Source organism: Falco naumanni, chromosome 8, assembly GCF_017639655.2.
Source record: "Falco naumanni isolate bFalNau1 chromosome 8, bFalNau1.pat, whole genome shotgun sequence".
NCBI classification, from domain to species: domain Eukaryota; kingdom Metazoa; phylum Chordata; class Aves; order Falconiformes; family Falconidae; genus Falco; species Falco naumanni.
This window is the reverse complement of record NC_054061.1, coordinates 50,771,910-50,787,766: the sequence shown is the minus strand read 5'-3', so window position 1 is coordinate 50,787,766 and position 15,857 is coordinate 50,771,910. Positions and strand designations below refer to the sequence as shown.

The window sequence follows — 15,857 nt, the reverse complement described above, 5'->3', positions numbered from 1 at the left end:
CCATGTGCTGTCCTGAGTGACCCCCGGCCATCACCACGCTGCGCAGTTGCACTGCAAAGCCTTGACTGCACCTTTCTGCTCAGCACCAAGCTGTTTTAGCCTTAAATGACGTTTTTCTTAGCCTAAAGCCACACTCCTCTCCAGGATCGCCAGCAGCACCGTGCAGCAGTGCAGGGTGGCAGGCAGGGACATGTGGCTGCTTTTGGGTTTGTGTTCAGGTGCTGTTCTTTGGCCAGAGCAGCTTCCAGCCATCCCCAGCTCTGGGAGGACAGGCTGTGTCCCAGTGGGAGGACATGTGTGTGCACAGGGTCTGTGTAAAGCCCCCTGTCACGTGGGGGTGACCCGAAGGGGTGGGCAGTGTGCAGCGAAGGAGGGCAGTGGGCATGGCCCTGCGTGCCTTCAGCTGTGCCTCGGCTTCCCTGGGGTTTCTAGCTGCCCATGGCCCTCTCAGTTCAGTTTCCTTACTGCTGCTCTTTGATAAATAAAAAAGCCACTGAAACATAATCTCTACCATAATGTTTATTAAATAGTAATTTTAAAAGGTTTTTATACAAATCATATAAACACAGTTTGATTTTTTTTTTTTTTTTTTTTTTTTTTTTTACACCGAAGAATCACAGTAAAAGCTCTTTAAGTCCATAAGTCCTGGCTCAGCCAGTGAATGGTCAAACACCTTGAACTGCAAACCTTGGAGAAGTTCCATTTCTGCATATAATTTCTTAATGGTTTAATTCCCATGCTCACCCCGGCACCTTCCCACAAAACGAAATCACCCAGCACTACAGCCTGCCTGTCAGCAACACGTCCTCACCATGGGAAGGGTGTGGAGGCAACAGCCCATTTCAGCAAAGGCATTAACACCAATTTCTTTTTTTTTTTTTTTTTCTTTTAGGAGTTTCACAGAGGGAACTGCGATCAGCAAACCTAATCTATTTGCAGAGGAGGATGCAATGAGTTGAATGCACTGATGACTTTTTTTTTTTTTTTTTCCCTGTTGAAGTTACAATCAAACACAGTTTTCTGTAGAAGAACAGTAAAGCACCCAGCAGAGGTAAGTGAGGTATCGGCTTTGCAGCATTATTGGCCTGCTCCCGCCCGGCAAGCGCACACGTGTGGGCCCTGCCCCATCTGGAAGGGGCAAGCAGGACATGCAGGGCGGACACTTCGCTGGGCCTGTGCCAAGTTAGTGCCAAGATCAGCAGTACTCTCCTGCCCCAGATCAAGAGATATATTAACACGAGTCAGTCCCACGGAATAAGTCACATACACGATACATACAGAGAATTCACGTGCGTGTGCAAACACACTATTTCTGAATATATGTATATATGAACTCTTCTCTCTGTACGCCTACTAGACACCATAACGTCACCTTTTTAATTATATATTTTCACCTATTGTTTGCCTAAGTCGACTTTTCTACTGTATGGTCCTTTCCCATTCATCCTTCCCCTTTCCTGTGATTTGAGGGGGATAAAATCACCAAGCAGCAGCAATGCAGCTTTGAAATGGTCTGGTACATTTCCTCTTACTGCCTCTGTTTCTTTTGTACAGTAAAAGAACTCCCCTGTGGAATCTGTCCGTGAAGAACGCCAAAAGAAATAAGGTGATTCGAAAGGAGAATCTGAGTAACATTTACTGCTGTTCCTGTTGGGCGCACAGTGTGAGTTAAAAAACCGAAAGTCTCTGTGTGTGCGTGTATGAACTGTGGATGTTTTGATGACACAGCTGCCTGTATCTGCTTCCCCACTAACACAGGCATCTGCCTTCAAGTGGAGAAGTCTTTTTTTTCCCCTAAAAACTTACTGTCTGATGGAGCTCTGCATGAAACACTAGACAAATATTCCTGTTTCCACTACACCAAGGAGCAGCTGTGGCACTGTCCGTGCTCATCTCCTCTCCAGATGTTGCTTGCCTCCCCAAACACCTGGCCTCCAGCGGGATGTGTTTTGCAGGGGCTGTGCAGACTGAGCTTCACAGCACATCACACCTTCGGCTCTCTGCGGTTAGCGAGGAAAAAAAAAATAATCCATCCTCAACCCAGACTATTTGGTAGGCAAAAAGTAAAATCAGGACATGTCAGGTATTTCCAAAGAAAAACCCAACCTTCTGGAAAGGTTTCTTGCTTATGTATGTGCAAGCTGATAGGGGTGATCAGTCTGCACTGAATTGGAAATGAAGGCGTCGGTTTGGGGTCCAGCATTTGAACTCTTTTTCTCCATTAAATTGTTTTCATAACACTCCTCTCCCACGGCACAGCGGTAAGTGGAGAGCTATCAGCTGCCAGACAATGTAGCCAGACCACTTGAAAGTAGAAGGACCAGACTTCTTCAGCCGGGCTCTACCCAGTAGAGAGTGGCGAAGAAGAGTGTTTTGCCGGGGAAGGATGAAGGCCTCGCTTGTTGTTTGATACAGCACTGATCATTAGACAGAGGAAAAATACTTCTTCTAAGGCACTTGTTCAAAGTAAAACAAAACACAGCTCATAAATAAAACTTCGGGTTTTTGCTACCGATGAGGAGCAGCGCAGCTTTGCTCCGCAGGAGATACAGCGCAGCCCTTTGGTCCAGCGGGGCTGGCGGCCCCAGGGAGACGGGGAGCACCATGAAGGGGAGGGGGGCTGGTTCCTGGGGCTGTGGGCACAGCTCCAGCCTCCTTCCTTGCTCATTTTCCCTCCTTGGCACTTTGGACAGGCCTTGGCACTGTGCCTCAAGTCAAACCCCGAGTGAAGCCCCCTTCCCAAAGCTGTCGCCCGAGCGCTGGCAGCCTGACAGGCTCTAGCTTTTGTTTGCTGCAATTTTCTCATTATAGCAAAAACAACAAAAAAAAAGGCAGGATCAAGAGGGGTGGGAGATTCAAAGAAAGGCCTTCCTGATGAAGGCCTCAGCTGTTGCAGTCCAAGATCTGGATTTAATAAATGGCTGTTATTCACAAATCACTTTAAGGCTCTTCAGCTTCTCTCCAAGAGGTGCTTCTACACGTAGGGTTTCCTTTCTGTTTTATTTCTTAATGATTTCAGAAAGTGCTGCTGTTACCATCGACACTAAAGCCAGTATCCCACCTTTTCCCCCTACCAGGAGAAGGAAAGTTGAAGGTTACCACATGCTTCCATTTTCAGGACTGGAAACTGCAGCTTCCTGGACTTAGTGGGAAGTGCACAAATCCCTACAGCCAAAATGATACCTGGATGGGGTCTAAAATGGACAGGTGTGTGTGTGTGTGTGTGTTTTTTTTATTTTGAAAGACAGAATGGCTGAAGAAATTCCTCAGCCGTCTCAACAACTCACCAGAGAAAGGAGGTGGGATATAACGATCAACATTTAGTTCCTCACATCCAAAAGGTAAACCAGTCTCCCCACCACATCCCAGCCGCTCGCATCAGCAGAAAATGAGGATGAACCAACAAACAAGGGTCTCGGTCCCCCCTTGCCCGGCTCAGTCAGGTTTGCGGGAAAGCCCGCTCGGTCCTGGCAGAGCACGACCCACCAGCGGGACCTGGCAGCAGGAGCAGCGCCTCCCCTCGCTCCTCCCGCAAGCCTCCTTTCCCGTTATGGCATTCAGTTCCCATAGAAAACAGCAAAAAAATGTACCCCCCCGCCAGCCCATCTCACCGGGCACAATACCAAGGGTGATCCCCAGGGCACACATCAGGCCTCTGAGCAGCATTTCTGGTGGTTCATCTTGACTTTGTGCTTGATGCCGTCGTACAGCTCGAAGTTGTAGTTCTCCAGCGTGGTGGAGCTCCGTGAGGACAGCCCGGCGTACGAGCACGTGCAGTAGAGGAGCAGACCAGCGCAGATGGCTCCAAGGAGGACGCCCAAGGAGCTCATCGCTATGATGGTCACCAGGATGGGATCAAGGGTGTAGAGCCAGCTTTTTTCTTTGTCCAGCTTCGGGGTTCCTGGAGAGTTAGTAGAGAACAGTGTGTCGTTCCTATCCGATCCAAAGTAATCTGCAGTGGAATGGGCACTTATTATCCAGGGATCACTTTTTTCCCCCCACCTTCATGCATTTCCTACCCAGAGCTGTGGTGTCCTTACAAGAGTATAAGCCCACCCCTACCCCCTCCATAGGTATATTGCAGCGGGATTCACTAACCCTAGTCCAGAAGCAATGCAAAGCACCAAACTACCAAGTCAGGTGTCCTGATTCACTTTTACATCTCAGGCTACGTAAACAGCATGCCAGCATTTTACACCCACTGAAACTCTGTCCCTTCAAGTGCCGTTGGGTTCAAAACTATGGAAACAATCTGTCACAGCTCCCAGATTTAATTTTCTCCATTTACAAGTCTAAAAGCCACGCAAGCAGCAATTAATGCTTGAAAGATCAGTTCCGCTTGTCCTAACACAAATACAATATATTGACTTTGCAAGGTTGCTGGCTGTTGAAAAAGGAAAACAAGAAAAGAAAATGAATGTCTTTGTCCAGACACTAAGCCACCACTTCAGCGCTCATTCCCAATCGTGTTCTAGCTCCTAACCCTCACTGAAGCTGAGGTTTGTGAGTAATTGTAGCATCTGATACTGAAACACATGCTCACATAAGATAAATTATCCACATGGCATTTGAGTACCAACCTGAATCATCGTTGTCTTCGAAGTCTTGCTCAGAGATTGGAAAGTCATCCTCCATTCTTGGGAAGTTCACTAGAACAACAAAATGGGAAGCGACATTTGTTAGAAGAGGCCTTTTGGAGGCTTCATTGTTACTGGTCACTGGACCGGGAGACGGGCCAGAAGCAACGGTTAAACTACTGCAAGGCTTTTCCTCATGGGAGGAGGAAGAACACTTCCTCTTTTTCCTTTGGCTGAAGCCAGTGAAGACACCTGTATACTTGAGAGAACAGGATCTTCTCGCTACATCACATTTCGTGATCACCAAATGACCAGCTTTTAAGAAGAAAAGAGAGCGAGCGAAAAGCAAAGAAACCAGATAACTTGAATAGCACTAAAATATTGTCATTGGTGCCTGCATAATGGCCATAATTCACTATTAACATGCTCATGGGTATTATCCCTGCAACTGTGAATAGGATCTTAGTGCCTATCATTACTTGCCACTAATGCTAGATCCATTTAGCACACTCCACTTTTCATCTTTTCCCATACATCTTACTGGACACAGAGCTTCAATGACCCAGTTTCTCTTTGGGTTTCAGATAAATTCATAGTAATTTGAGGAAGTCATGTATCATCATTACATGTTTTAATGCAAAAGCTGGTTGAAATGGGGAGAGCAGCAAATGGGTGTCCATATCTAGGCATTTATGTTAACATTTCTCTGATCTAAATTCCTTTTAGTCGTGACATTTCTTTTTATTGTTCAGCACAGATCAAGCACTAGTAACCAAATGCACATGCTGTAATCTGAGCAGAAGTTATTTTCCTGTGCAGTCTTCCTAGCATTATCTCTACGTATAGTTACTATGGCTCTGTCTCAGTTTTCCAAAAGAAAATGTCCTTTCATTTCGATCTGCTTCGATTTTTCAAAGCTGGCTGTAACTTGGGGTGCTTAACTGAGAAGGCACCTCAAAATGATCAGGAATGCAGAAAATCAGGGACTACTAGAAAGCGGTAGAAGTCACATCCTTGAAATAGTTGTGGTTGAAAACCAAGGCTACTTTGCGTCTTGTGCAAAAACAGCAAGAAGAGTTTAAAGAGGTTACTCATAAACAACCCAAAGCAAAGAATATAACCCGTGCCTAAAAAGCCATGTGCAAAGAAATTTTGCAAAACCTTAAAAAAGAATATTTATACAGAGATTTAGGACTTGAAAAGGCCTCCTGGATTGTCAAATCCATTTTTTTTTGCTATCGCAGGCAATGGTACCAGGTAATCCCTGTCACTTGCAGAGCAGGGTCTCTGCCGAACACCATGCTGCCCCGACACCACCTTACACCTGGCTGCAGTGATCCTCTGTGCTGGTACTAATGATACCTTCCCATATATTCATTCTTTGGGCAGAATTGTCTTTTGCCTTCTGCACTCAAAGGATTAAGGGATTTCTTTGCATTTTCAAGCGCATCTAGCAACAGGAACACACAAAACCCAGCACTTGCCCCTCCTGACGATGAGCTCTGTGTCTAGCGAGCCAGGTAATTAAGCCAACTCAAGGCTGCTGGTAGCTTGTTGAAGAAACATAGGTGCACACCATCTTCTGTAAATCCTCACTTTAGTGGCGGGTTCACATGATTTCTCAACACTTCCAGAACTGACAGGCCCAGATGGCAACATCTTAGGGCTGGGAGAACTGCCTGAGGGTCTCTTGCAAACATTTAGAGCTGAACATGTGGAAAAATAACTTGCAAAGCAGTTTGCATGCAGAGACGTCTGCTTTGCTAGTCCTCTGTCAGAAGACAAGCAGTGAAATTTGCCATCCGTGTCACCCACACAGCCCCAGGGAAACTGTAGGTTGCTCGAACACAAGCAAAGGTTGAAATCGGACCACAGTCCGCCCAAGGAGCCCACGTGCATGGAAGGGCCGTTGGAAGTTTTTTGCCTTTCCGTATTGCAGCTCTCTAAATTTTGTGTGAGAACAAGCTAGCAATTTGGTGCTTTTTTATTTTCCCAGGGTAACCTTGAGGGAAAAGCCAGAAAAAACAAAGTATTGGTTAATCAACACTTTCAAAAGAACACCAGTTCTTCCAGGCTGAAAGGAACGCGCGCTGGGAAAACTTAAAAGGAGAGAACATTTATACAAAAAAGTCCAGCCCAAAATCTATTTACTCTTTTAGCAGTTTTCTCAATTCCCCATGCTAATACGACTCCAAGTCCTCCTTAAACGATATCTTCCTCCTCCTCGCCCATTCTCCTTCCTCCTCAGGCCCACGGTAGGCCCTCATTCTTCTGCTCCCCGCACACTATTTCATTGCTATCAGATTCTCTGTTGTCACACCAGCTTTGGAAAAATACAACTCAACGTTTCTTTTTCCTTAGTGGGGTTTCTCGAGCCATTAACGAGTCGGCTCTAGCGGTGCGGCCACCTATGGATACTGAAGCTGGAGGTCTCAGTTCAGTTCCTAGGGGTGATGGTTTCCCGTCACAGAAACCAGCCCTCTATTTGTCATCAGTTAGGCTCCTCCGTGACAAGCCTCAACAACATTGTCACAAGCAGAGCAGGCCATGGAAAGCGGTCCCCAGAAAAGCCCTGCAAGCTGCTGGGCACAATGGGAGGAACACGCGTTGCCCCGTGCTGTGGAGAGTTGCTTCCCTAAAGGGCAGTTCTCGGGTGCAATTTACTTTGCATTTTAAAAGGGAAAAAATATGCTGGAGAAGGGTCGGCAAGAAGGCTAGGGGAAACTGTATTTAAACATGATGAATGCTTTCTCCTGAGTGAAAGGTCCTTCTTAAAGCACGTGTGCTGAACAATGGCTGTGAGCACCTAGCCAGTTATGCCCAAAAGATGATGTTAGTGATGCCATTCGAAATGGCCGGATGCCGAGAACGGCTGTTATCTGTTGGATCTGAGAGCGCTGCCAGCTAAAAGGCTAATTTATGGGACCTGAAAAAAGAAAGATGAGATTCTAATCAAAGACAAGACGCAACTAAAGTACCACGTTCGTACGAACTCACATGGGGGGAGAGTAGGAGAGAATTAGTATTACTAGAGGTTAAGGAGCTTCCATGTACATCTGTTTCAAAACAGCAGCAGGGGTGGGAAGGGCTGGGCCAGGGAGGGGGTTACTGGAAGGGGTGTGCCATGTGCTCCATACACCTCGCCAGGGCGGATGGGGGAGGCACAAGAGCTGATGAGGGTCTCTGGTGTCTCACCACAGACATACACTTGCCTCTTGCAAGAAAGCTCTCCAGATGTGCCGGAGGCAGCTCACCTCTGCAAAGCTGAGGTCAGCGCATCCTATGGACCAGCACGTACCTCCTGCCAGCACACATGCTCAGTGCCAGCCTGCCTGCGTGGGCTTGCCAGCAGTGCCCACCGCCTCAGGCAGCGACCTTTGCACAAGCCAAGGGCTGTTGCTTTGGAAAGGACACCCAGTCCCAACTGCTGGAACCTAGGCACATTCCTCCAAGGCAAATGACCATCATTGCGGAAAAAAATGCTGTTTCTTTCTAGACTGACTTCGTCTGGTTTAAGTCCAGGCACAGAGCGCTGCCTCCTGCCAGATCCCTTCATCCCAGGGCAGAGCTGTGTCTATCACCACGCATCTCTCTGCACACAGGCATTTACAGATGTCTTGGGCTCTTCCTAGGGGAAGAAAATGAGCCTCTCAGCAGGAGGTGCCTTTCCCAAATGATATATCAACCTTGTAGCAATTTCCAGCCCTTCATGTTGCCTGCCTAGAGCCTCTCAGGGAGCACAGGGGAGCCTGGTCCGGTGAGTGCCTGGGATGCACTCCTGCCATCCCTGTGCTCCTGCTCCCTGCATGGGTCTGGGGGCTCTGGGACCAAAGGGGATGCACAAGGTGATGGAAGTTTGTGGACTATGCTACGTACTGTCTTTCACTCCCCAGTGACATGACATCTGTGGCTGTGCCTCCCGCTACAAAAGAGGGGCAGCTGGCTGCCCTCTGGTCCTCTCCACAGTGGGGGAACAACTGTGTTGCTCACTTCCCTGAAAACAGCAAGTGCCCTCCTGCGTGCACACCCCTCTCTCCTGCTGCTACAACACCCACCTTGCCCGCTGCTGTCCTGCCTGGCAAGGGGGGTGTCAGAGGTGCACAGCTGCTTTGCTGCCAAACAGCACCCACGAAGGCCTGAAACGTTAAATCCAGCTAAGCCCAGGAAAATGCGGTCAGAAATTACCGCTCCCCAGCCTTGGCAGAGAGAGGCAGAGCTCTGGCTCCACTCTCATCCTCGCTTTTCTCCCTTTGCTCATTCCCAGCCCTTTTCTCTCCACAGCAATAGCGTGACTCCAACACGCGTCATTTTGTTTTGACACAGCGGAGCAGCCGCCGTGGCCTTGCCTTGACACCGCTGCGTTTGGCGCCGCCGCGCTGCTCCTTCAGCTGGGAGCCCGGGGCTGGGGGCTGACACCTCCCACCCTCAGCAAACGGGGGGAAGCAGCACCAGGCACCGGGCACAAACACTCCCTCTGAAACCCCCACCGCTCTATTTCCAGCCGAAAATCTGCCTCACTTCTTTCTTCCCCACTCCTCCAGAAACACAAAACAACTTTCGTTTACAAAAGGGCTAAATCCCTGCCAAAATTCAAATTAAAACAGTGCTTTGGCTACAGCTGAGCATTAAAGAAAGCAAACATGCAGCCTCTCCCCTGGCCCGGCCGCCCTCCACTGCACGGGAACCCCTGGACCTTGTCCTCAGATTGCCTCGGGGCTGCCCCAGCAGTGCTCGGTGCACACCGTGGCACCGTCTTCAAACCGAGGGGTACTAAGGACCCTCTTGCACTCCTCGGCCTTCCCGCATGCAGACAAGTTGGGGAAGCATAGCTAGTCAGGTGAAGACGGCCACTGAAAGCACTTAGAGGCTCAAAGCCAGGCTGGCTGCTTGGTATGGAGACAAACATGAGCAGGCAGCTATTTCCAGCCCTGGCACTGCCCTCCGACGTGCGGCACCCTGCCCTTGCTGCCCACATGGCAGGTGGCCAAGGTGGCTGCCCAAAACACGGACCCTGCCAAACCCTCCCTGCAGCAGCCACATCCCCTGGTGCAGCCCGACCCTTTCCCAGCCACGTCCCACTTTTGCACCTCTCCTCGGAGCCGGCACCAGACAAGGGAAACTGGTGCCGGTGTGCGCGTGTACGTACGCATTACAGTGGCACTACACAGCGTGGTTTTCCTCTCCCTCTCTCTTAGCACTGGACTACCCGGGTAAGGAGCCTCCGTTCGGGTTCACACCGTGCTGGAGCTCACCAGTCCCAAACGGAGCAGCTCACCAGTGCAAGGGCAGCACTGCCAGCCCACTACCACCATGCAAGGGCTTGGAGCTGGGGGAGAAGCTGGCAGCTCTGCAGCATCTTGATATGTTTACCTCCCTCCCCGTTGTTGCTGTTTGTTTTTACAGCGGCAATGGCTAACGACACGATTCCTCAAACTGGCAGTCACGCCTGCAATCACTGCTAAGAGCCGCCAAAGCCAGTGATGGAAGAGCTGTGGCGGAAAGCCAAGAGGCTGTCCGAGCTCGCCTCGGGGCTCTCGCTTGGTGCTTGCACACCTCGCTCTGCTGCCCTGACACGGGATAAGCTGGGGCCAGCCCAAATAAAGTCAGTAGGTTTTCACAGGGTTTCCAGAGGGGCAAAAATCCCAACGCGGCCCCATGCACGATCTAGTTTCTACCTTATTCCCTTGCATTCACCAGCAGAGGCGTTTCAACCCTGCCCAGGAAAAGCCAACCTCGCCCTTACAAGCCTGGGGGAAAGCAGCTCTGGGCTCCCTGCACCAAGTGTCATCTTGCAGGTGCTTGCCCCGGCAGGAGGCTGACCCGGCCGTGCGTCCAGTCTCCAGGCTGGGTGAACACGCACTGTGCTTTGCAGCCTGCTCCCGAGCGCTCATCCATCTCGGGCACGCTGACATTGCCTGGGCAAGGTGCAGCATGGCGCTCTTTGCTTTGCCAGGCCATTGCTCCCTCTTTTGCACCCTCCATTAGCCACCAGCTTTGCCCCATCACTTACAGAGTGCCCGTGGGTCCCCTCTGCCAGCCGCATGGAGTCGCTTTCCCCACAGCATGGCAGCAACTGCAGAGACAAAAAGACTGAAACCATCACCCCCCACACCACAGGAGCCACGTCCTGACTCTCCCCGTGGCACACAGGAAACATCAGGCTTCTACCCTAATGCCGCTTCCTGAAATACAGAGCCCCTACTGCTACGCCAAAAAGTTTACCCCCTTTTTTCTAAGTGGACTCTTAAATGCCTGCAGTTACCTGCAGAAGAGGTTGCATCAAAATCACATGAAGTCGTACTTATTTTCTTACAGTGTGCTAATTTTAGCTGCTTTCTTCCCTGTGATGTGCGGCAGCCTGAGCAGCACCCAACTCTCCGGTCAATCTGGCTGTGGCGCACATACAGAATAATTAAACCCTGAACGATTTCTCCCTTTTCGTCTGTTTACTTAACAGAATTTTTTTCTTCCTTGTTGGGAAGCCATCAACCAGTGTCTCCCTCCCTGTTTTTTCGCATGTGCATATTTGTTTTGAATTTTGCTTGGACAGTCACTGAAGTGTACAAAATGCAAATTACAAGTGTATGGGCTTTGCTGTACAATTAGAGAAAAACAAAACCCACCAAAAAAAAAAAGTGGCGTGGGTCCTCAGCTTTGCTTGTGTTTGAACAGCCAAAGCGAGGGATCACGTTGAATTATTTTTCTGTTGATGGCCCGAATTCCTAGTAAAGCCAGGAAGTTTCATTGAAAAGCTGAGCTGTATGCCAGGGTAAAGAGTACGACAGAAGGAAAATAAATGCAGGAGGGAAATAAAAACCTCTCAAACTGGCAGCAAAATATATTTCACATGAAACGTGATGCTGCTGACTCGTCTGAGATGAGGTGCATCTAGAAAAGATAGGAAGGAGAGCGATGCTGCAGCAGAGGTCCCTATAACAAGGTGGGAGGACTCAGGTGAAGGGAAGGCTGGGGACACACACCTCTCCAAACCCTCAGTGCTGTGACACCCGGGATGCTCCCACACAGTTCTCCTGTGCAGTCCGACATGCAGAGGCCCGGCAAGGATTCCCAGAAGAGGAATGCATTGCCTTTTGGTAATGGCTTACCCGGTTTTTTGTTGTTCTCAGGGACAGAGCGCGCGGCTCAGCTGAGCTGGCAGCCGAGCCGGCCCCCGGGGCCCTGGGAAGTTGGATGTCCTGTCTCCCGGTCCTGGCAGGAGAAATTCTGCATAATCACATTGAGCAATTTAGCACTTAAGCAACGTTAGCAAAATCCCCAAACAATCCCCAGTGTCAATCCAGCCACCCAAAACTCCCACTAAGGACTGGTACAAATGTAATGCATCTAAAAGCTGCTATTAATGGCCCAATCCTGAGCGCAGCGAGGCAGGGTGCACACACCAGCTGCGCTGCTGGGAGCTGGGGCTGCGCCCAGCAGGAATAGGCACTTCACTTTGCTAAAGAAAATAGCCCTGATGCTCCAAAAGAAAACATGGAGTTTTGAAAGGCCACTTTGCTTCAGCTGACAGTGTTCTTATTAGCAAAGAAAGAATAAGGAAGAAAAACCCCAAATATTTGTATAAAAATATCATCATTTTATTACATTCCACACAATACATCTTCAAAGAGTTTCAAATTTCCACAAGATACTTTTCACACACAGGCAACTGGGCAATGCTGGGGATGTAAGGGCTCGAGGAGCGGGGGAGATCTGGGAATAAAAATCTCGAAGTGACCTTCTGTTTTGTCTTTGGTGATTTCCATTTGAAAGACAGGGTGCCACATTCCTTGCCACATTCCTCTCTGACACACCGATGCACACTGGCTAAGTTCATGGGGGCAAACCTGGTTGAAGTGAGGGGATCGTCTGACCTAGGGAGATTGAACTGACTTTGGAAACATGACGGTACTATCTGCTGACATGGCTTGGGCTGACCTGAAAACGCAGCAAGCACATGCCCTTACTTCATATATTCTCATGTGCGGCTGGCTGAGGAGGGGTGGGGTTTCGCATCACAAACCGTATGCAACACCAGTGTAACGAGGAGGCTTACAGAGAAAGTGCACTGGCCCTGGAAGCCCCTCTCTGGGGGCACTGCCTGCAAGGTGACAGGAACCCCCAGGCTCCCTTCCAGCTCTGCTGGGACAGGCATGTCCCTCAAAAAGTTCCTGGGAGCCAGGCCCCGGTGGGATGCTGCCCCGAGCACCCACCACCCCTACCATGCTCACCATGCCAAATCACCCTGGGCTTTTCTGTGCTCCCTGCATGCTTTAGACACTTGCTGCTGCAGCTGAGGGGGTCCTGCTGAAATCTGTGAGCAGCATGAGGAGCTGAAACAGGCTGCATGAATAAAGGCAGGAGGGAGGGGAGAGCGACACCCCCATCTACAGAGAACCCCTGGGGAGAGGGCTCCGCTGCAATAGGGGCCAACACCACATATGCACAGCACCATTTGTGTTTCCACTTTTTCCCCAGACCAAAAGGAAGCTCAAGACGGCAGGGAATTTAACAGAGCTGCTTGTCTCGATTCATTTTATGCAATATTCATGGACAAAGGAGGGGTGGGGAGCACTAGCAAGTTTAGGAGTGGGGAGGGAATCTGATCACTCATCACAAATGAACACAAACAAGATGGAGAACCTTGCTCACTGGAGGTACTTTTTTTTGCCTGCAAACAGATTAGAGTTAACGATTCAAACCACTTTTGCATGTCATCATTCAGTAATTTATATAAGGCATTTCCACTACAATACGCTGGGCCATTCAACAGTCGGAGGCGTGTTGGAGGCTCCATCTCGCCTCCCTGGTTAAAGCAGCAGCAATAGCTGGGCCCCCCAGGTGCGCCTGCTAGGCTTTGCTTGCTAGATGTTAGATGCTTTAAGAAGCAGAACATTAGCAAACGGAAAACTAATTGACATTCTAGAAAGTCAACTGGCAATTTTTATGATTCAGCAGCTATGAATTGGGCAGAGGAGAAAAAAAAAACCAAACCCAAAACCCAGAAAGGGGAATTATACTTGTCCCTTGAACATTTCTAGTAGAAAGACAAGAAGGAGCCCTCTCCCCCTTCCCTGTGTAAAAGCAAAACCATCAGCACCCAGAGGAGGATGCTTACAAAATAAATAAACCTTCAATTCCCAAGAAACTACAGTATTTAGCATCCACCTTAGACCTGCTGAAGTCTATGTGTTACCCTAAGGCTGGCTTTAAAAGATACAAACAAAACATTCATTATGAGCTTCTCTAATATAAGGCAACTTCAAATAGATTCACTTGCGGGTGGGGGAAGAGGAGGGATCCTCCCCACCACTTCCAAACAATGGCTGTGTTATCATGTTGGCTGCAGAAATAATAAGATGGAGAGATCTTACTTTTTGGATGTCTATGAACCTCTCTGGATTCTTCTAGCCATCTGAGGTGGACATTCCTACTGTCCAGCCTGGCCTCTTCTTCTCATTTTGCACCCGAGACATTAACGCTATCAAACAAGAAACCCAGCCAAAGCTAGATAAGGCAACAAAAAAGCATTGCTCTCTTCCCCAAGTAAACAAATCAGGGTATTCACCACAAACACGTCCCAGACCTTCCAGAGGGGAGGCGGGAAGGGGGAGAAATAATAATAAAAAATAATAATAATAATAAAAAAGCATTCCCTGTGCAAGTAGAAGCAACAACAAGCAAATATTAAAACGGGGCTGTTTCTAAAGATACATTCAGTCAGTCAGACGAGCACACTCCCATGCACACTCGCAGACACAGATTTAGCACGCACTCACACGCACAAGCCACGCACACAAGCTTCCAGGCTTGCCATCAAGTTTCCTTGCAGGTTGCCTACTGGGAGGAGATAAAAACAAACCAAACAAGCCTACCGACAAAAAAATATTCCCCAAACAAACGAACACAACAAAACAAAAAACCCCCACCCAACACCCCAAGACTCCTTGAAAAGTTATCGAAAGGGAGCGTTCACTTCTGAAGTGAAGGGGCGGTGTGTCTCTTCTGGCGATCCAAGATGCAGCATTAGTTTAGAGTTTGTAAAAGAATCGGGGAGGGCTGGGGGAACGGAGAAGGGACGGAGATGTCTAAGAGTTCACACGTATGCTAGGTAAGGAAAAAAGTGCAAAACTGAGGCAACGTATTTGAAGTCTTAGTTTCTGTCTGTCTGTCTGTTTTGTGTTTTGTTTGCTCTCTCGTTCCTGTTCGGCTCTCAGCAGCGCAAGTTGGGGTCTTGCTCTAGTTTTATGGTTAGGGTGGGCTCCACGGCCACAGGGGCCCCGTTGGCATAGTGGGAGGTTTTGTAGGTGATGGAGTGATCGCTCTTCTTGGCCGCATAGCGGAACCGGTGGTAGTGGAGCACAAGGGCCAGCGCGACGGAGACCAGCACCACAACAGCACCTCCGGCGGCAATAACGTAATACCAGTAGGCTGGGATGGGCTGCACTGACACCGTGTCCACTGTGGGCTCGGTCCCTGGCAGGAGGGTTGCCCCTGGGGAGGAGACACAGAACAGGGTTGCTAGGTGGGAGGCATGCAGACGCACAAAAAGAAACACACATGCTTTCAAGAGTACAGCACGGAGTAACACGAAGTCCCAGGGCCACCTCCGGATACGGGGCGTGCTCCTGGCGGGGAGCACAGCCTGGCATTTGCTGAGCCCACATATTCAAGGGCCTTTTTTTTCCCTTTTAATTAATTAGGCTGCCTGGATCGCAACACAAATTCCATATGCACGCTATTATTACTGTTATTTCTGGCATCAACGAATGTTTTTTCCCCTTCTTTTTTTTGGCCTTCTCCAGATCAGCCGCCTGGTTTTGTCTCTACATGGCAGATGTTGTCAAGCAGTGACAAAACACATCACGTTCCTAATTGGAGGAAGAGAGTAATCTCAGATGGCCAAGGAAGTTACCACAGGAGACCGGGAAAGAAATTACAGGGAGAAGCATTTGTCATTCTTGCGGAAAAGACAGAGAAGAAGATCTCTCTCTGAAAGTGCTCTGCACACAGATCAGGTCTCACCAGGCGCCCCATTCACAGACTTACAGATTTCCTTATTATCTTTTAAAGCAAGAAAGGATGGTTATGATTATTTACACGGCAGAGGCTGGGAAGTTCAACCCAATGCTCACGTAAGAAACTCATGCTCTCTGCAGCTTAAGCAAGTCAGGACTAGGAATTCATGCTGATAAAGCAAACACACCTAGGGAGGGCTGGAAAAGCACCTGCCTGCCTTGAATTCGAGGGCAGGCAGCGCCCAGGCTCAGCCCGGTGATGGCT

General features: G+C 49.2%; 1 protein-coding gene across 7 annotated transcripts in view; it reads right to left on the bottom strand.

The window, feature by feature from the left end:
• Nucleotides 1–504: 504 nt before the first annotated feature.
• Nucleotides 505–15,857, bottom strand: part of NRP2 (neuropilin 2) — a 90,678-nt gene continuing 75,325 nt past the window's right edge. For 2 of the 7 annotated variants that reach the window (XM_040604001.1, XM_040604002.1), the window contains exons 16-17: nucleotides 4,581–4,649; nucleotides 505–3,952 (exon numbers count right to left, since the gene is read on the bottom strand). In XM_040604001.1, the coding sequence (XP_040459935.1) occupies nucleotides 3,648–3,952; nucleotides 4,581–4,649 (374 nt within the window). In that variant the 3' untranslated portion in view covers nucleotides 505–3,647. Of the gene's footprint in view, nucleotides 3,953–4,580; nucleotides 4,650–6,044; nucleotides 6,057–8,318; nucleotides 8,327–12,150; nucleotides 15,069–15,857 lie in introns of those variants that run through there. The other 5 variants (XM_040604003.1, XM_040604004.1, XM_040604005.1 and 2 more) reach the window with 3 other exon arrangements.